Below are 19535 nucleotides of genomic sequence, written 5' to 3'. Positions count from 1 at the left end.
ACAACCCCCTATTCATGACCTCCACCCCATGCCCCCCAAAGTGCTTCATTCATTCCTCCTTCCACATTACTGTTGGAAATACGATAATTCACCCAGTAGCCCAAGCACGCTGCCTAGGGGTCACACTCGACTCCTCTCTCACATTTGCCCCTCATATTCAAAACGTTTCTAAAACTTGTTGCTTTTTCCTCCACAATATAACTAAGATACGCCCTTTCCTCTGTTGCTCGACTGCTAAAACTCTGATTCAGGCCCTCATTCTCTCCCGTCTTGATTACTGTAACCTCCTGCTGTCCGGCCTTCCTGCCTCTCACCTGTCTCCCCTACAATCTATCCTAAACGCTGCTGCCAGAATCACTCTGCTCTTTCCTAGATCTGTCTCAGCATCTCCCTCCTGAAATCCCTCTCCTGGCTTCCGATCAAATCCCGCATCTCACACTCAATTCTTCTCCTCACTTTTAAAGCTTTACACTCTTCTGCCCCTCCTTACATCTCAGCCCTAATTTCTCGCTATGCACCATCCCGGATCTTGCGTTCTGCTCAAGGATGTCTTCTTTCTACCCCTTTGTATCTAAAGCCCTCTCACGCCTTAAACCTTTCTCACTGACTGCCCCACACCTCTGGAATGCCCTTCCCCTCAGTACCCGAATAGCACCCTCTCTATCCACCTTTAAGACACACCTTAAGACACACTTGCTTAAAGAAGCATATGAATAGCACTGTGGATATTCTGAACACATTATACATAAAGCTTGGCCCCCTGCAGACGCACTTACCAGAACTCCCTCCTACTGTCTCTGTACGTTCTCCCTGCCTACCAATTAGATTGTAAGCTCTTCGGCGCAGGGACTCCTCTTCCGTAATGTTACTTTTATGTCTGAAGCGCGTATTCCCATGCTCTGTTATTTATATTATCTGTTATTTATATATGTATTACTACTGTGAAGCGCTATGTACATTTATGGCGCTATATAAATAAAGCCATACAATACAATTATAAGGGACACCATCACCACCCCGTTTCGCCCCCCCACCCCCGTCTTACTCTCTTCGCTCAAGCTGAGGTTCTGCAGGGACTTGTTCAGGTTTCGGGGTGTGGTCACCGCTCGGATGTTGCCGTAGGAGCTGACGGAACGCAGGCGGGGGGTGCTGGGGCCATCACGTAGGGGGGGAAGGCTGCCCCCCTCTGTCATTTCAAACAAGAGAGTTTGTAAACGCACACACCAGAGTCCCTCTTATGACAGGGTAACACAACGACACACACAGGAGGGAATATCATGTCTGTCCCTCCCACCACAAGGTGACACAGAGCTGGGACGCATAGACAGTCATACCTGTGTCTGCCCTTAGCAGGGTGACACTGGGACTCACACAGGAGAGTCCCCTGGAGTCTGCATTGTAAGAAGCATTCCCCGTGTGTGATATCCCCGCACGCTCACCTGCAGACGCTGGGGAGGGGAGGGGGTAATTCTTCTCCTCCTCCATGAACTGAAGAGCCACCGTACAGAAGTTACTCTCGTACTGAACGACCAGGTGACTGAGCGCTACGACCAGCTCCTGCAGGGCGAGAGGGGCAGAGGCGAGGGGGGCAGGGTAAAAGGGGGGGAGGTAAAGCAGAGATCCAACCTAATTACAAAGACACTATAATACACAAACACACAGCTATACACTATAATACACACAGGTATACACTAAAATACACAAACACACAGCTATACACTATAATACACAAACACACAGCTATACACTAAAACACAGTTATACACATCCACAGTTACACACTGTAGCACACCCATACACCCTGCACAGAGCCACACACACGGGCTTAGGTTGGCATCACCCACCTTGCGCACTATGGCGCTGCCGTCGTTGATGAGCTGTGCCAGCATCATGACCACATTGTGATCGATGGTTGTGGAGTGATCCGTTCTCTCCGCCGAGTTCCCCACGAAGGTCCCGAGGGCAAAAACCGCCGAACTGCGCACCTGCGAGACAATGAACACGCGGTCATGGCCACCGGGTGCTGCGAAAGTCACGCGTGTAACGCCTTCATGTTTCACACGCCCCCCCCCCCCCCCCCCCCCCCCCGGGCTCTGCACCTACAGCCCCGCTCACCTCTGGCATGGCGTCCGACAGGAGGCTGTAGAGCTTTTCGTGAGCGCTGTCCCGCACGCCGCACCAGCGAGCAGAGTCAAAGTTCTGCCAGATCCGGCCCAGGCAGATTGCGACCCACTGGCGCAGGAGCGGGTGGGGGTCATTGAGCTGCTCAAGGCAGATGGCAATCAGGTTCCCCTGCAGACAGGCTTCCTACAGCACAGAGAACAGCTCAGGAGGCAATAAGGACTCATCCACACAGCACACTGCTACCTGTACCCCATATTCCTACACCTCTACTGCAGGGGAGACTACTGGGGTTATTCAATAAACTGCAATAGTGCCGATCGGGGCAATATCGCATGGAAACGCCCATGTAAGGTCAGCGTGTCTCCGAGCTGTATTACTATCCCGTGAAAGGCCTGCGTGTCCCCGAGCTATATTACTAACCCGTGTAAGGTCTGCGTGTCTCCGAGCTGTATTATTATCCCGTGTAAGGTCTGCGTGTCTCCGAGCTGTATTATTATCCCGTGTAAGGTCTGCGTGTCTCCGAGCTGTATTACTAACCCGTTTAAGGCCTGCGTGTCCCCGAGCTGTATTACTATCCCGTGAAGGCCTGCGTGTCCCCGAGCTGTATTACTAGCCCGTGTAAGTCCTGCGTGTCCCTGAGCTGTATTACTAGCCCGTGTAAGGCCTGCGTGTCCCCGGTCTGTGTTACTATCCCGTGTAAGGCCTGCGTGTCCCTTAGCTGTATTACTAGCCCGTGTAAGGCCTGCGTGTCCCCGAGCTATATTACTAACCCGTGTAAGGTCTGCGTGTCTCCGAGCTGTATTACTAACCCGTGTAAGGCCTGCGTGTCCCCGAGCTGTATTACTAACCCGTGTAAGTTCTGCGTGTGCCCGAGCTGTATTACTAACCCGTGTAAGGCCTGCGTGTCCCCGAGCTGTATTACTATCCCGTGTAAGGCCAGCGTGTTCCCGAGCTGTATTACAATCCCGTGTAAGGCCTGCGTGTTCCCGAGCTGTATTACTATCCCGTGTAAGGCCTGCGTGTCCCCGAGCTGTATTACTATCCCGTGTAAGGCCTGCGTATCCCGAGCTGTATTACTATCCCGTGTAAGGCCTGCGTGTCCCCGAGTTGTATTACTATCCCGTGTAAGGCCTGCGTGTCCCCGAGCTGTATTACTATCCCGTGTAAGGCCTGCGTGTCCCCGAGCTGTATTACTATCCCGTGTAAGGCCTGCGTGTCCCCGAGCTGTATTACTATCCCGTGTAAGGCCTGCGTGTCCCCGAGCTGTATTACTATCCCGTGTAAGGCCTGCGTGTGCCCGAGCTGTATTACTATCCCGTGTAAGGCCTGCGTGTCCCCGAGCTGTATTACTATCCCGTGTAAGGCCTGCGTGTCCCCGAGCTGTATTACTATCCCGTGTAAGGCCTGCGTGTCCCCGAGCTGTATTACTATCCCGTGTAAGGCCTGCGTGTGCCCGAGCTGTATTACTATCCCGTGTAAGGCCTGCGTGTCCCCGAGCTGTATTACTATCCCGTGTAAGGCCTGCGTGTCCCCGAGCTGTATTACTATCCCGTGTAAGGCCTGCGTGTCCCCGAGCTGTATTACTATCCCGTGTAAGGCCTGCGTGTCCCCGAGCTGTATTACTATCCCGTGTAAGGCCTGCGTGTCCCCGAACTGTATTACCATCCCGTGTAAGGCCTGCGTGTCCCCGAGCTGTATTACTATCCCGTGTAAGGCCTGCGTGTCCCCGAGCTGTATTACTATCCCGTGTAAGGCCTGCGTGTCCCGAGCTGTATTACTATCCCGTGTAAGGCCTGCGTGTCCCCGAGCTGTATTACTATCCCGTGTAAGGCCTGCGTGTCCCCGAGCTGTATTACTATCCTGTGTAAGGCCTGCGTGTCCCCGAGCTGTATTACTATCCCGTGTAAGGCCTGCGTGTCCCCGAGCTGTATTACTATCCCGTGTAAGGCCTGCGTGTCCTCGAGCTGTATTACTATCCCGTGTAAGGCCTGCGTGTCCCGAGCTGTATTACTATCCCATGTAAGGCCTGCGTGTCCCCGAGCTGTATTACTATCCCGTGTAAGGCCTGCGTGTCCCCGAGCTGTATTACTATCCCGTGTAAGGCCTGCGTGTGCCCGAGCTGTATTACTATCCCGTGTAAGGCCTGCGTGTGCCCGAGCTGTATTACTATCCCGTGTAAGGCCTGCGTGTCCCCGAGCTGTATTACTATCCCGTGTAAGGCCTGCGTGTCTCCGAGCTGTATTACTATCCCGTGTAAGGCCTGCGTGTCCCCGAGCTGTATTACTATCCCGTGTAAGGCCTGCGTGTCCCCGAGCTGTATTACTATCCCGTGTAAGGCCTGCGTGTGCCCGAGCTGTATTACCATCCCGTGTAAGGCCTGCGTGTCCCCGAGCTGTATTACTATCCCGTGTAAGGCCTGCGTGTCCCCGAACTGTATTACCATCCCGTGTAAGGCCTGCGTATCCCCGAGCTGTATTACTATCCCGTGTAAGGCCTGCGTGTCCCCGAGCTGTATTACTATCCCGTGTAAGGCCTGCGTGTCCCGAGCTGTATTACTATCCCGTGTAAGGCCTGCGTGTCCCCGAGCTGTATTACTATCCCGTGTAAGGCCTGCGTGTCCCCGAGCTGTATTATTATCCTGTGTAAGGCCTGCGTGTCCCCGAGCTGTATTACTATCCCGTGTAAGGCCTGCGTGTCCCCGAGCTGTATTACTATCCCGTGTAAGGCCTGCGTGTCCCCGAGCTGTATTACTATCCCGTGTAAGGCCTGCGTGTCCCCGAGCTGTATTACTATCCCGTGTAAGGCCTGCGTGTGCCAGAGCTGTATTACTATCCCGTGTAAGACCTGCGTGTCCCCGAGCTGTATTACTATCCCGTGTAAGGCCTGCGTGTGCCCGAGCTGTATTACTATCCCGTGTAAGGCCTGCGTGTCCCCGAGCTGCATTACCATCCCGTGTAAGGCCTGCGTATCCCCGAGCTGCATTACCATCCCGTGTAAGGCCTGCGTGTCCCTGAGCTGTATTACTATCCCGTGTAAGACCTGCGTGTCCCCGAGCTGTATTACTATCCCGTGTAAGGCCTGCGTGTCCCCGAGCTGTATTACTATCCCGTGTAAGGCCTGCGTGTCCCCGAGCTGTATTACTATCCCGTGTAAGGCCTGCATGTGCCCGAGCTGTATTACTATCCCGTGTAAGACCTGCGTGTCCCCGAGCTGTATTACTATCCCGTGTAAGACCTGCGTGTCCCCGAGCTGTATTACTAGCCCGTGTAAGGCCTGCGTGTCCCCGAGCTGTATTACTATCACGTGTAAGGCCTGCGTGTCCCCGAGCTGTATTACCATCCCGTGTAAGACTTGCGTGTCCCCGAGCTGTATTACTATCCCGTGTAAGGCCTGCGTGTCCCCGAGCTGTATTACCATCCCGTGTAAGACCTGCGTGTCCCCGAGCTTTATTACTATCCCGTGTAAGGCCTGCGTGTCCCCGAGCTGTATTACTATCCCGTGTAAGGCCTGCGTGTCCCCGAGCTGTATTACTATCCCGTGTAAGGCCTGCGTGTCCCCGAGCTGTATTACTATCCCGTGTAAGACCTGCGTGTCCCCGAGCTGTATTACTATCCCGTGTAAGGCCTGCGTGTCCCCGAGCTGTATTACTATCCCGTGTAAGGCCTGCGTGTCCCCGAGCTGCATTACCATCCCGTGTAAGGCCTGCGTGTCCCCGAGCTGTATTACCATCCCGTGTAAGGCCTGCGTGTCCCCGAGCTGTATTACTATCCCGTGTAAGGCCTGCGTGTCCCCGAGCTGTATTACTATCCCGTGTAAGGCCTGCGTGTCCCCGAGCTGTATTACTATCCCGTGTAAGGCCTGCGTGTCCCCGAGCTGTATTACTATCCCGTGTAAGGCCTGCGTGTCCCCGAGCTGTATTACTATCCCGTGTAAGGCCTGCGTGTGCCCGAGCTGTATTACTATCCCGTGTAAGACCTGCGTGTCCCCGAGCTGTATTACTATCCCGTGTAAGGCCTGCGTGTCCCCGAGCTGTATTACTATCCCGTGTAAGGCCTGCGTGTGCCCGAGCTGTATTACTATCCCGTGTAAGGCCTGCGTGTCCCCGAGCTGTATTACTATCCCGTGTAAGGCCTGCGTGTCCCCGAGCTGTATTACTATCCCGTGTAAGGCCTGCGTGTGCCCGAGCTGTATTACTATCCCGTGTAAGGCCTGCGTGTCCCCGAGCTGTATTACCATCCCGTGTAACGCCTGCGTGTCCCCGAGCTGTATTACCATCCCGTGTAACGCCTGCGTGTCCCCGAGCTGCATTACCAGCCCGTGTAAGGCCTGCGTGTCCCCGAGCTGCATTACCATCCCGTGTAAGGCCTGCGTGTCCCCGAGCTGTATTACCATCCCGTGTAAGGCCTGCATGTCCCCGAGCTGCATTACTATCCCGTGTAAGGCCTGCATGTCCCCGAGCTGCATTACCAGCCCGTGTAAGGCCTGCGTGTGCCCGAGCTGCATTACCATCCCGTGTAAGGCCTGCATGTCCCCGAGCTGCATTACCAGCCCGTGTAAGGCCTGCGTGACCCCGAGCTGCATTACCAGCCCGTGTAAGGCCTGCGTGTGCCCGAGCTGTATTACCATCCCGTGTAAGGCCTGCGTGTCCCCGAGCTGTATTACTATCCCGTGTAAGGCCTGCGTGTCCCCGAGCTGTATTACTATCCCGTGTAAGGCCTGCGTGTCCCCGAGCTGTATTACTATCCCGTGTAAGGCCTGCGTGTCCCCGAGCTGTATTACTATCCCGTGTAAGGCCTGCGTGTCCCCGAGCTGTATTACTATCCCGTGTAAGGCCTGCGTGTGCCCGAGCTGTATTACTATCCCGTGTAAGACCTGCGTGTCCCCGAGCTGTATTACTATCCCGTGTAAGGCCTGCGTGTCCCCGAGCTGTATTACTATCCCGTGTAAGGCCTGCGTGTGCCCGAGCTGTATTACTATCCCGTGTAAGGCCTGCGTGTCCCCGAGCTGTATTACTATCCCGTGTAAGGCCTGCGTGTCCCCGAGCTGTATTACTATCCCGTGTAAGGCCTGCGTGTGCCCGAGCTGTATTACTATCCCGTGTAAGGCCTGCGTGTCCCCGAGCTGTATTACCATCCCGTGTAACGCCTGCGTGTCCCCGAGCTGTATTACCATCCCGTGTAACGCCTGCGTGTCCCCGAGCTGCATTACCAGCCCGTGTAAGGCCTGCGTGTCCCCGAGCTGCATTACCATCCCGTGTAAGGCCTGCGTGTCCCCGAGCTGTATTACCATCCCGTGTAAGGCCTGCATGTCCCCGAGCTGCATTACTATCCCGTGTAAGGCCTGCATGTCCCCGAGCTGCATTACCAGCCCGTGTAAGGCCTGCGTGTGCCCGAGCTGCATTACCATCCCGTGTAAGGCCTGCATGTCCCCGAGCTGCATTACCAGCCCGTGTAAGGCCTGCGTGACCCCGAGCTGCATTACCAGCCCGTGTAAGGCCTGCGTGTGCCCGAGCTGTATTACCATCCCGTGTAAGGCCTGCGTGTCCCCGAGCTGTATTACTATCCCGTGTAAGGCCTGCGTGTCCCCGAGCTGTATTACTATCCCGTGTAAGGCCTGCGTGTCCCCGAGCTGTATTACTATCCCGTGTAAGGCCTGCGTGTCCCCGAGCTGTATTACTATCCCGTGTAAGGCCTGCGTGTCCCCGAGCTGTATTACTATCCCGTGTAAGGCCTGCGTGTGCCCGAGCTGTATTACTATCCCGTGTAAGACCTGCGTGTCCCCGAGCTGTATTACTATCCCGTGTAAGGCCTGCGTGTCCCCGAGCTGTATTACTATCCCGTGTAAGGCCTGCGTGTGCCCGAGCTGTATTACTATCCCGTGTAAGGCCTGCGTGTCCCCGAGCTGTATTACTATCCCGTGTAAGGCCTGCGTGTCCCCGAGCTGTATTACTATCCCGTGTAAGGCCTGCGTGTGCCCGAGCTGTATTACTATCCCGTGTAAGGCCTGCGTGTCCCCGAGCTGTATTACCATCCCGTGTAACGCCTGCGTGTCCCCGAGCTGTATTACCATCCCGTGTAACGCCTGCGTGTCCCCGAGCTGCATTACCAGCCCGTGTAAGGCCTGCGTGTCCCCGAGCTGCATTACCATCCCGTGTAAGGCCTGCGTGTCCCCGAGCTGTATTACCATCCCGTGTAAGGCCTGCATGTCCCCGAGCTGCATTACTATCCCGTGTAAGGCCTGCATGTCCCCGAGCTGCATTACCAGCCCGTGTAAGGCCTGCATGTCCCCGAGCTGCATTACCAGCCCGTGTAAGGCCTGCGTGTGCCCGAGCTGCATTACTATCCCGTGTAAGGCCTGCATGTCCCCGAGCTGCATTACCAGCCCGTGTAAGGCCTGCGTGACCCCGAGCTGTATTACTATCCCGTGTAAGGCCTGCGTGTCCCCGAGCTGTATTACTATCCCGTGTAAGGCCTGCGTGTCCCCGAGCTGCATTACCAGCCCAGCTCTGGGTCACAGACGGCACTGACCTGGCCAGTGTTGTAGTTGTTGACGATCACGGCCAGGATGAAGGCAGTCATGGTGCGATGCTCGGCCTGGGAGAGACAGGGAGGTCAGCGGAAGCAGAAGGAACCTCCTCACCTGCGTGCGATGTGTCCGATGCTTCGGTTAAAGCTCCAGCCCTTAATGTGTCTCATTTCCTAATACAGGTTCGAAGCAGGGGGTCTCCGGAGCGGAGCCCCGTTCATTTCAGCCGCAGGGACCCCCTTACCTCCGAAGGGGGTGTCAGTATCTCTGCCCCCCCCCCCCCCCCCCCCCCCCCGGTGCATGGGCCAATAGGAAACCGCACCGGGTGACATCACGGCTTCCTATTGGCCGCCAGGGCTCGGGAGCTTTGATAAGCTGCCATAATGTGAACCCTGGAGTGGCTCCCGGCACCCACTACGGAGGTAAGTGCCCCCGGAAACAGGGGCTGTTTCCCCGGAGCTGAAATTAACGGGGGTCAGCCCCGGAGACCCCCTGCTTCATTCCTGTGTTAAATAAAAAGGGCCCGGATTGCCTCTTTAAATCAGGACTGGTCTCTGACACGGGACGCCAGGGTACGAGATAACAAACCCCCGCGTTATCTGCCAGACTCGCCTTTACGTGAATCCTTGGTGAATCCCGCTGAGGGTACCAGCAGGGGGCAATACAGCAGGGGGCAATACAGCAGGGGTGGGCCAACTCCAGTCCTCAAGGGCCACCAACTGGTCAGGTTTCCAGGCTATCCCTGCTTCAGCACTGGTGGCTCAGTCACATGTGCTGAAGCAGGAATATCCTGAAAACTGGACCTGTTGGTGGCTCTTAAGGGTCCATATTATGTGATACCATGGCTAGGTCACGTGAACGTGGTCACGTGTGAGGTCCGTGAGCTGACGGGTCTTACCGGCATGTACGGGTCCGCTAGAACAGACAGGAAATATTTGTGGCCATTATCTTTCACCAGGTCCGCTTGGCAAGACTACAAGAGGGAGAGAGAAGTGGGGGGTGGTGGGGGGGAAGAGGGAGAGAGAAGTGGGGGGTGGTGGGGGGGAAGAGAGAGAGAGAAGTGGGGGGTGGGGGGTGGGGGGGAAGAGAGAGAGAGAAGTGGGGGGGGGGTGGGGGGGAAGAGAGAGAAGTGGGGGGTGGTGGGGGGAAGAGAGAGAGAGGGGAGATAGAGAGAGACATGTTAGAAGTGCGTTCTTCCTGCAGTATATTTGTCCATGATTTAAAGGGTTTTTATGAACCCTTTACTCGGAGAACCTTGCCTGGGGCAGGGATCACTAATCTCCGTTACGTCCTGCACCTGGCATCGGATTGTGTCAGATACACCCCCCTGCAGGTTATCTGAGGTTTACGAATAGGTAAGACTGGTTGCTAGCCTCTCTGACACACAGCACTGAGCCGCATGGGATACACGGCAGAGCGGATTTGTGTTACTCCTCGCTTTCTGCGTGGCTGGCTCTTTGCCTCACCCCCACGGAGGGGCGAGACTTGTGAGGACACTGCCACTCACGCTGTCCACGGCCAGGATCTTTGCCCAGATGAAGACTAGCAGCGGGCGAAGCTCCCTCGCAGAGCTCTGCAGCAGCTTCAGCACGTAGGGGAAGATGCCCACGGAGAGAGCCTGTGGGGAAGAGGGACAGGCGAGAGCTAGGGGGGAGCGCCACGTGCCACGTCTTACACTGCGCTGTAACGTGTGCAAGAACCAGAATATACGCTTCCCTTCCACGTACGCGGATCAGGCCCCTCACACACACACATACGATATGCGGGATATACACACCAGGCTCACGGCCCAGGGTCCCAGGTCCAAGAATCTTCCCAGCAGGTCCAAGGCTCGCAGGCGGTGAACCTGACTCAGCAGCACCTGGGACAAGAGGAGAGACCCCACAGTGTCACGGGGAGCAGGTTCAGGGGGAGAGACCCCACAGTGTCACAGGGAGCAGGTTCAGGGGGAGAGACCCCTCACAGTGTCACAGGGAGCAGGTTCAGGGGGAGAGACCCCACAGTGTCACAGGGAGCAGGTTCAGGGGGAGAGACCCCACAATGTCACAGGGAGCAGGTTCAGGGGGAGAGACCCCACAGTGTCACAGGGAGCAGGTTCAGGGGGAGAGACCCCACAGTGTCACGGGGAGCAGGTTCAGGGGGAGAGACCCCTCACAGTGTCACAGGGAGCAGGTTCAGGGGGAGAGACCCCACAGTGTCACACGGAGCAGGTCAGGGGGGGAGACCCCACAGTGTCACAGGGAGCAGGTTCAGGGGGAGAGACCCCTCACAGTGTCACACGGAGCAGGTTCAGGGGGGAGACCCCACAGTGTCACGGGGAGCAGGTTCAGGGGGAGAGACCAATCACAGTGTCACAGGGAGCAGGTTCAGGGGGAGAGACCCCTCACAGTCACAGGGAGCAGGTTCAGGGGGAGAGACCCCACAGTGTCACGGGGAGCAGGTTCAGGGGGAGAGACCCCACAGTGTCACGGGGAGCAGGTTCAGGGGGAGAGACCCCTCACAGTGTCACAGGGAGCAGGTTCAGGGGGAGAGACCCCACAGTCACAGGGAGCAGGGTCAGGGGGAGAAACCCCTCAGTGTCACAGGGAGCAGGTTCAGGGGGAGAAACCCCTCACAGTCACAGGGAGCAGGTTCTCAGGGGGGAGACCCCTCGCAGTCACACGGAGCAGGTTCTCAGGGGACGGAGGATGTATCCTCTGGACTTCTGCACACCGTGGTGACCTCAGGGGAAGGTACGAGTAACAGGTACTCAGATACTGGCCACAGGAGAGTGAGAAGGCCAAAGATATGCACGGACATCACTGTGCTCCCGGCCCATGAGAACACAAATGCCAATGACAGCAGCATTAGTTAATGTACATTCTCAGTGGAAGGTGACCCGGTGAGATGTGACATACACTGCTATAACCCCCATGGTGCTGGAATGGTGAAAGGCTTTCCTGTGCCCAGCGAACGCTAGGTTTGGTAGCACAGTGCCGGGCTTGTAGGAGAGAGAGTAGTGATACCGTGGGATGCTTCCATACTGTGGGGAGGGTGCTGGGAATACTCATGGAGCATTAGAGCAGCTAATGAGTGTTTCTAGTTGAGAGAGCAAAGTACAGCGCGTCTTCATCACAAAGACACACTCCAGCACCTCCAATTAATCCCGGCTGAGAGCCAGTCATTTATGTACCCAACAGCAGGTGCCTGGGAGAGCAGAACCGAATGAGGGAGAGGCACGGTGCACAGTGCGAGGGGAGAGAGGCAGGGTGCGAAGGGGGAGAGAGAGAGGCGCAGGATGCGAGGGGAGAGAGAGGCGCGCAGGGAGAGAGAGAGGCGCACAGGGTGCGAGGGGAGAGAGAGAGAGGCGCAGGGTGCGAGGGGAGAGAGAGAGAGAGGCAGGGTGCAAGGGGAGAGAGAGAGGCAGGGTGCGAGGGGGGAGAGAGAGAGAGGCAGGGTGCGAGGAGAGAGAGAGAGGGGGGCAGGGTGCGAGGGGGGAGAGAGAGGCAGGGTGCGAGGGGCGAGAGAGAGAGAGGCAGGGTGCGAGGGGGGAGAGAGAGAGAGAGGCAGGGTGCGAGGGGGGAGAGAGAGAGAGAGGCAGGGTGCGAGGGGGGAGAGAGAGAGAGGCAGGGTGCGGGGGGGGAGAGAGAGAGGCGGGGGCGACTGGAGAGAGAGAGGCAGTGTGCACAGTGCGAGGGGCGAGAGGAATGGTGCACAGTGCGAGGGGTGAGAGGAATGGTGCACAGTGCGAGGGGAAAGAGGAATGGTGCACAGTGCGAGGGGAAAGAGGAATGGTGCACAGTGCGTGGGGAAAGAGGAATGGTGCACAGCGCGAGGGGAGAGAGGAATGGTGCACAGTGCGTGGGGAAAGAGGAATGGTGCACAGTGCGAGGGGAGAGAGGAATGGTGCACAGTGCGAGGGGAGAGAGGAATGGTGCACAGCGCGAGGGGAGAGAGGAATGGTGCACAGCGTGAGGGGAGAGAGGAATGGTGCACAGTGCGAGGGGAGAGAGAGGAATGGTGCACAGCGCGAGGGGAGAGAGGAATGGTGCACAGCGCGAGGGGAGAGAGGAATGGTGCACAGCGTGAGGGGAGAGAGGAATGGTGCACTGTGCGAGGGGAGAGAGGAATGGTGCACTGTGCGAGGGGAGAGAGGAATGGTGCACAGTGCGAGGGGAGAGAGGAATGGTGCACAGTGCGAGGGCAGAGAGGAATGGTGCATAGCGCGAGGGGAGAGAGGAATGGTGCACAGCGCGAGGGGAGAGAGAGGAATGGTGCACAGCGCGAGGGGAGAGAGGAATGGTGCACAGCGCGAGGGGAGAGAGGAATGGTGCACAGCGCGAGGGGAGAGAGAGGAATGGTGCACAGCGCGAGGGGAGAGAGAGGAATGGTGCACAGCGCGAGGGGAGAGAGAGGAATGGTGCACAGCGCGAGGGGAGAGAGAGGAATGGTGCACAGTGCGAGGGGAGAGAGAGGAATGGTGCACAGTGCGAGGGGAGAGAGGAATGGTGCACAGTGCGAGGGGAGAGAGGAATGGTGCACAGTGCGAGGGGAGAGAGGAATGGTGCACAGTGCGAGGGGAGAGAGGAATGGTGCACAGTGCGAGGGGAGAGAGGAATGGTGCACAGTGCGAGGGGAGAGAGGAATGGTGCACAGTGCGAGGGGAGAGAGGAATGGTGCACAGTGCGAGGGGAGAGAGGAATGGTGCACAATGCGAGGGGAGAGAGGAATGGTGCACAGTGCGAGGGGAGAGAGGAATGGTGCACAGTGCGAGGGGAGAGAGGAATGGTGCACAGTGCGAGGGGAGAGAGGAATGGTGCACAGTGCGAGGGGAGAGAGGAATGATGCACAGTGCGAGGGGAGAGGGAGGAATGATGCACAGTGCGAGGGGAGAGGGAGGAATGGTGCACAGTGCAAGGGGAGAGAGGAATGGTGCACAGTGCGAGGGGATAGAGGAATGGTGCACAGTGCGAGGGGATAGCGGAATGGTGCACAGTGCGAGGGGAGAGAGGAATGGTGCACAGTGCGAGGGGAGAGAGGAATGGTGCACAGTGCGAGGGGAGAGAGGAATGGTGCACAGTGCGAGGGGAGAGAGGAATGGTGCACAGTGCGAGGGGAGAGAGGAATGGTGCACAGTGCGAGGGGAGAGAGGAATGGTGCACAGTGCGAGGGGAGAGAGGAATGGTGGGGAGGCGGAGGTGGGGAGGCGGAGGTGGGGAGGCGAAGGTGGGGAGGCGGAGGCGGGGAGACGGGGATAGAGAGACGGAGAGACAGGAGTCACAGGAGTAGAGAGGTCCTCCCCCCTTACCTGCAGGACGATAGGCAGCTGTTCAGGGGGGTTTCTGTTCTCCACTCCCATGGTCAGCCAGACCTGGAACGCCGTCAGCTGCTCAGCAAAGAAGGGGCTGTGCTGTGAGGAGAGAGCGGGGAGAGAGCGGGGAGAGAGCGGGGAGAGAGCAGGGAGTGAGAACCCGAGCCTCCCGGATCTCTAGCTCATGCACAAGGGGACAGCGGGATACCCAACAAGACAGGACTACAAAGCTGCACACGCTCTGCACACGCTCTGCACACGCTCTGCACACGCTCTGCACACGCTCTGCACACGCACACCCACCGATCACACCAAAGAGCAGCATCTGAACCCGCTGCATAACACCCCGAAACCCCCCTCCCGTTGTTCCCACTCACCCGGAACGCCGTGCCTTCGTCAATGATGGTGGGTAACTGGGAAAGACAGATGTCAACAGCCAGATCCCAGGCCTGCCTGTGGGGCGCGAGAGGGAGTTACAACCAGGGCGCGGGAGGGAGTTACAACCGGGGCGCGGGAGGGAGTTACAACCAGGGCGCGAGAGGGAGTTACAACCGGGGCGCGGGAGGGAGTTACAACCGGGGCGCGGGAGGGAGATACAACCGGGGCGCGGGAGGGAGTTACAACCGGGGCACGGGAGGGAGTTACAACCGGGGCGCGGGAGGGAGTTACAACCGGGGCACGAGAGGGAGTTACAACCGGGGCGCGGGAGGGAGTTACAACCGGGGCGCGGGAGGGAGTTACAACCAGGGCGCGAGAGAGAGTTACAACCGGGGCGCGGGAGGGAGTTACAACCGGGGCGCGGGAGGGAGATACAACCGGGGCGCGGGAGGGAGTTACAACCGGGGCGCGGGAGGGAGTTACAACCGGGGCACGGGAGGGAGTTACAGCCGGGGCACGGGAGGGAGTTACAACCGGGGCGCGGGAGGGAGTTACAGCCGGGGCACGGGAGGGAGATACAACCGGGGCACGGGAGGGAGTTACAACCGGGGCACGGGAGGGAGTTACAACCGGGGCGCGGGAGGGAGTTACAACCGGGGCACGGGAGGGAGTTACAACCGGGGCACGGGAGGGAGTTACAACCGGGGCACGGGAGGGAGTTACAACCGGGGCGCGGGAGGGAGTTACAACCGGGGCGCGGGAGGGAGTTACAACCGGGGCACGGGAGGGAGTTACAACCGGGGCACGGGAGGGAGTTACAACCGGGGCACGGGAGGGAGTTACAACCGGGGCACGGGAGGGAGTTACAACCGGGGCACGGGAGGGAGTTACAACCGGGGGCACGGGAGGGAGTTACAACCGGGGCGCGAGAGGGAGTTACAACCGGAGCGCGGGAGGGAGTTACAACCGGGGCACGGGAGGGAGTTACAACCGGGGCACGGGAGGGAGTTACAACCGGGGCGCGGGAGGGAGTTACAACCGGGGCGCGGGAGGGAGTTACAACCGGGGCGCGGGAGGGAGTTACAACCGGGGCACGGGAGGGAGTTACAACCGGGGGCGCGGGAGGGAGTTACAACCGGGGCGCGGGAGGGAGTTACAACCGGGGGCGCGGGAGGGAGTTACAACCGGGGCACGGGAGGGAGTTACAACCGGGGCACGGGAGGGAGTTACAACCGGGGCACGGGAGGGAGTTACAACCGGGGCACGGGAGGGAGTTACAACCGGGGCACGGGAGGGAGTTACAACCGGGGCACGGGAGGGAGTTACAACCGGGGCACGGGAGGGAGTTACAACCGGGGCACGGGAGGGAGTTACAACCGGGGCACGGGAGGGAGTTACAACCGGGGCGCGGGAGGGAGTTACAACCGGGGCGCGGGAGGGAGTTACAACCGGGGCACGGGAGGGAGTTACAACCGGGGCGCGGGAGGGAGTTACAACCGGGGCACGGGAGGGAGTTACAACCGGGGCGCGGGAGGGAGTTACAACCGGGGCGCGGGAGGGAGTTACAACCGGGGCGCGGGAGGGAGTTACAACCGGGGCGCGGGAGGGAGTTACAACCGGGGCACGGGAGGGAGTTACAACCGGGGCACGGGAGGGAGTTACAACCGGGGCACGGGAGGGAGTTACAACCGGGGCACGGGAGGGAGTTACAACCGGGGCACGGGAGGGAGTTACAACCGGGGCGCGGGAGGGAGTTACAACCGGGGCACGGGAGGGAGATCATTAGCAGGCAAAACACCAGTGTGGCCCCTACACAAGCCCTGGGGGGACCCGGCGTGGCCCCTTACACAAGCCCGTGGCCCCTTACACAAGCCCGTGGCCCATACACAAAGAACAGAATAAAAGAATTACACTGAAAAACATTAAGTATTCCGAGACCGGGAACAGATCAAACGTTTACTTCCAATGCAATGCAAATCTGTTTGCTACAAAGGGTTAATGTCACCCCAGTCCACAGAAAGCTTGGTCACGGCAAGGGTGACACTGCAGGTGCCGTGCAAATCCTGCACTAAAGTATCCCGGGGCTGGCAGGGTTAATGAACCCCCCGCAGGGCGGGACGCTGCTCACTGTGAGCCGCGCTATTTATTACCATTGGGCTTATGATCAATACCCCTAACCCGGAGGGCGCTGCATTTATTGGCCTGGAATGATCTCTTGGCTGTTCGGTTTTTTGATCTACTCCCAGCAGCCCCTGGGGTTGCCGTGTGAGACGGAGATTTCCTCCCCGCGCGGTTCACACGGCCACGCAGAGGGAGATGCACGCGTCGGCCACGGCACTGGTCTCCCCCTTACACGGGATTTGGGAGCCAATAGGAACAGGGAGACACTGGTTTTACCATAACCAGAGAGACCCGGCTCTCATCTACAGACGGGGGACGCCGCTAGCGCGGACGCTCAAAGAAACCCCTTTGCCGACACAGAGGCCAGCACGGTAGTGTAGACCCCTGAGGCCGCGACGGGTGTAAACATTCGGATTGAATGGACCGGTTCTGGGTTGTGTGTAGCCCCCTGGCACAGAGCGCATCTGCAGCAAGCTGCCCGAGGCAGAGAGGAACCGCCACACAGGGAGGTTAAACGCTTCGTTACCAGGGGGTCCTGACATGCAACACAGCGCAAAGTGCTGCCACCCCCCCCCCCCCCCCAGGAGCAAAAGGGGTAACCCTCTTGGCTGCAATAAGGTGCCACCAAAGTAATGCAAAGCAATAAGATGCGTGCATGTCTAGCACCGGAGGGGGGAGAGGGGGGAGAGGGGGAGGGGAGGGGGGGGAGGGGGGAGGGAGGAGAGGGGGGCGGGAGGCTTGCAACGGAGCGATAACGGTTACCCCAGGGGCGGGCAACTCCGGTCCTCCCGGGCCACCAACAGGTCAGGTGTTCAGGATATCCCTGCTTCAGCACAGGTGGCTCAGTCGAAGACCTGAAGCAGGGACACCCCTAATCCCTGACCCTTGAGGACTGCAGTTGCCCACCCCTGGGTGAGGCTGCCCAGCGCGGCACGTTGGCGCCGTTGCCCATTTCCCCCCGCCCGGCGAGCCCCGTGAGGATGGCTGCCGTGCGGTTAGCTCAGCGGCGAGGTATTTAGGTCACCGTGCATTCGCTCCAGCCCTGACAAGGTCACATTGCTGAGCTCCGGAGAGAGCGTTTGGGAGCCAGCGAGTGACAGGGGATTGAGTTTCACATCCGCAGATTAAAGGAAAATCTCCTTTTAAGACTTCTAAGAAACAAATCATTAAAGAAAAAAAAAGAAAGAAAGAAAGGAAAAATCGATGCAGCCACCTCAGGCTGCGATTATAATCCGAGCCAGGCAATATTTCAGGAATTACAGCGGAACGTCCCCCAAAAAAACCCCCGCGGAGTTACCCCCATAATCACAGGACCCAGATTTCCAGCGGCACGTTTCACAGGTCACACAGCGCCTGTAACCTCGGAAACCCAAACCCACCACATACAGCGGTGCCACGGGATTGAACATCATATAGTTAAATACTTATCTGTGTTTCTTTTCACGAGAGAGAATTATTTCGTTCAATTCTTTGGCCAAAGCGTTTTAAGCGTGCAAACCCCGCCACGGTACCCCCACTTTTGGGTCTATTAAGACCGCTCTCCCTCCATTAGCGGGGGGTTAGGAGAGCGTTTGTGGGTACAGCAGTGTTGGGACTTGCAGGGGATTTGCAAGCTTAAAACGCGCTCAGCAAAGAATTTAACTACATACTTATGAAAAAAACCCAGATAAGTATCTGACTATATGATGTGTCCTAGTGGAGGCTTCTTGCCCTGTTTGACACGTCATTCTCTTTATCTCCCTAACGTTTAGATTGTGCCTGAGCGCATTAGCTGGGCCTGATCGCTGCTAAACACCTGGACCTGTCGTTGTATTTTCTCCCTATGTACATATCGGGGAAATGAAAGCGTTAGCTCTGTAATGATGTGCTTGGTGGAGCAGGCTAACATGGGGATCACCCTTCCCAGCATACACCTCTCGCCGCCTCTCAGACTTATTGGCTGCAGGAGAAATGCAGAGGAAAAAGGTAGCCCACGGTTTAAATAAATAAAGAAGCATTGCTAAGCTGCTAAACAGCATTTCTGACCAGATTTTGAAGGGCCATTTTTGTCACCTCCTCCTGGGATTTTGTCATTGCAATACATGCAGCTGAGAGCGGAGCGTACGCACAGGACTGCATCTTACCACATGGCGTGCATGAAGGTGGGGGGCAGGCGTGGGCTGCTCACGGGGGTGCAGTTGTATGACCTCATGATCCTCTCGGCTAACAGGAAGTTGCGGAACAGGCTGGCGACCAGCAGGTCCTGACGGAAGAGCTTCTGAAAAAGATCTGAGGGCGTAACACCGGGTGAGCAGAGCTCGGCGCTGGGATAACAAAGGATGCAACACACCAGGGCTAGGGGTTACTGACAAAGCGATGTGCTCTGCAGCTAAATACTGGAATAATCAAGTGTCCTGGCAGAAATGAGGTACAGTGGTAAAGAAAAATGTGTGGAAGGATGAGTACAGGAGCAGCAGGACAGGATAGGGCAGAGGGCGGGGGACAGGGCAGAGGGCGGGGGACAGGGCAGAGGGCGGGGGACAGGGCGGAGGGCGGGGGACAGGGCGGAGGGCGGGGGACAGGGCGGAGGGCGGGGGACAGGGCGGAGGGCGGGGGACAGGGCGGAGGGCGGGGGACAGGGCGTAGGGTGGGGGACAGGGCGGAGGACAGGGCGGAGGGCGGGGGACAGGGCGGAGGGCGGGGGATAGGGCGGGGGACAGGGCGGAGGGTGGGGGACAGGGCAGAGGGTGGGGGATAGGGCAGAGGGCGGGGGATAGGGCAGAGGGCGGGTTATAGGGCAGAGGGCGGGGGATAGGGCAGAGGGCGGGGGATAGGGCAGAGGGCGGGGGATAGGGCAGAGGGCGGGGGATAGGGCAGAGGGCGGGGGATAGGGCAGAGGGCGGGGGATAGGGCAGAGGGCGGGGGATAGGGCAGAGGGCGGGGGATAGGGCAGAGGGCGGGGGATAGGGCAGGATAGCAGGTCAGTGTTACCTCTGGGCAGAACGGGCGGAGGGCGGGGGACAGGGCGGAGGGCGGGGGACAGGGCGGAGGGCGGGGGACAGGGCGGAGGGCGGGGGACAGGGCGGAGGGCGGGGGATAGGGCGGAGGGCGGGGGATA

General features: G+C 58.4%; 2 protein-coding genes across 2 annotated transcripts in view; one reads left to right on the top strand and one right to left on the bottom strand.

Moving 5' to 3' along the window:
* Positions 1-624: 624 nt before the first annotated feature.
* LOC142478266 (regulatory-associated protein of mTOR-like) overlaps positions 625-19535 on the bottom strand; it is a 34790-nt gene continuing 15879 nt past the window's right edge. The window contains exons 4-14 of the mRNA XM_075582431.1: positions 18562-18706; positions 14317-14392; positions 13937-14038; positions 10427-10510; positions 10157-10267; positions 9548-9622; positions 8652-8717; positions 2116-2307; positions 1845-1985; positions 1440-1557; positions 625-1186 (exon numbers count right to left, since the gene is read on the bottom strand). Coding sequence (XP_075438546.1) covers positions 960-1186; positions 1440-1557; positions 1845-1985; positions 2116-2307; positions 8652-8717; positions 9548-9622; positions 10157-10267; positions 10427-10510; positions 13937-14038; positions 14317-14392; positions 18562-18706 — 1337 coding nt within the window. The 3' untranslated portion in view covers positions 625-959. The remainder of the gene's footprint in view (positions 1187-1439; positions 1558-1844; positions 1986-2115; positions 2308-8651; positions 8718-9547; positions 9623-10156; positions 10268-10426; positions 10511-13936; positions 14039-14316; positions 14393-18561; positions 18707-19535) is intronic.
* Positions 14415-16103, top strand: LOC142478265 (uncharacterized; the record flags this gene model as incomplete). Its single annotated transcript, XM_075582429.1, is given in 3 exon segments — positions 14415-15209; positions 15211-15420; positions 15471-16103. Coding segments are annotated over 3 exon segments (1638 nt in total), but the record flags the coding sequence as incomplete, so codon positions are not given.

Source organism: Ascaphus truei, unplaced genomic scaffold, assembly GCF_040206685.1.
Source record: "Ascaphus truei isolate aAscTru1 unplaced genomic scaffold, aAscTru1.hap1 HAP1_SCAFFOLD_2348, whole genome shotgun sequence".
Lineage (NCBI taxonomy): Eukaryota > Metazoa > Chordata > Amphibia > Anura > Ascaphidae > Ascaphus > Ascaphus truei.
The sequence above is the reverse complement of the archived record's forward strand: the minus strand, read 5'-3'. Positions and strand labels throughout refer to the sequence as shown.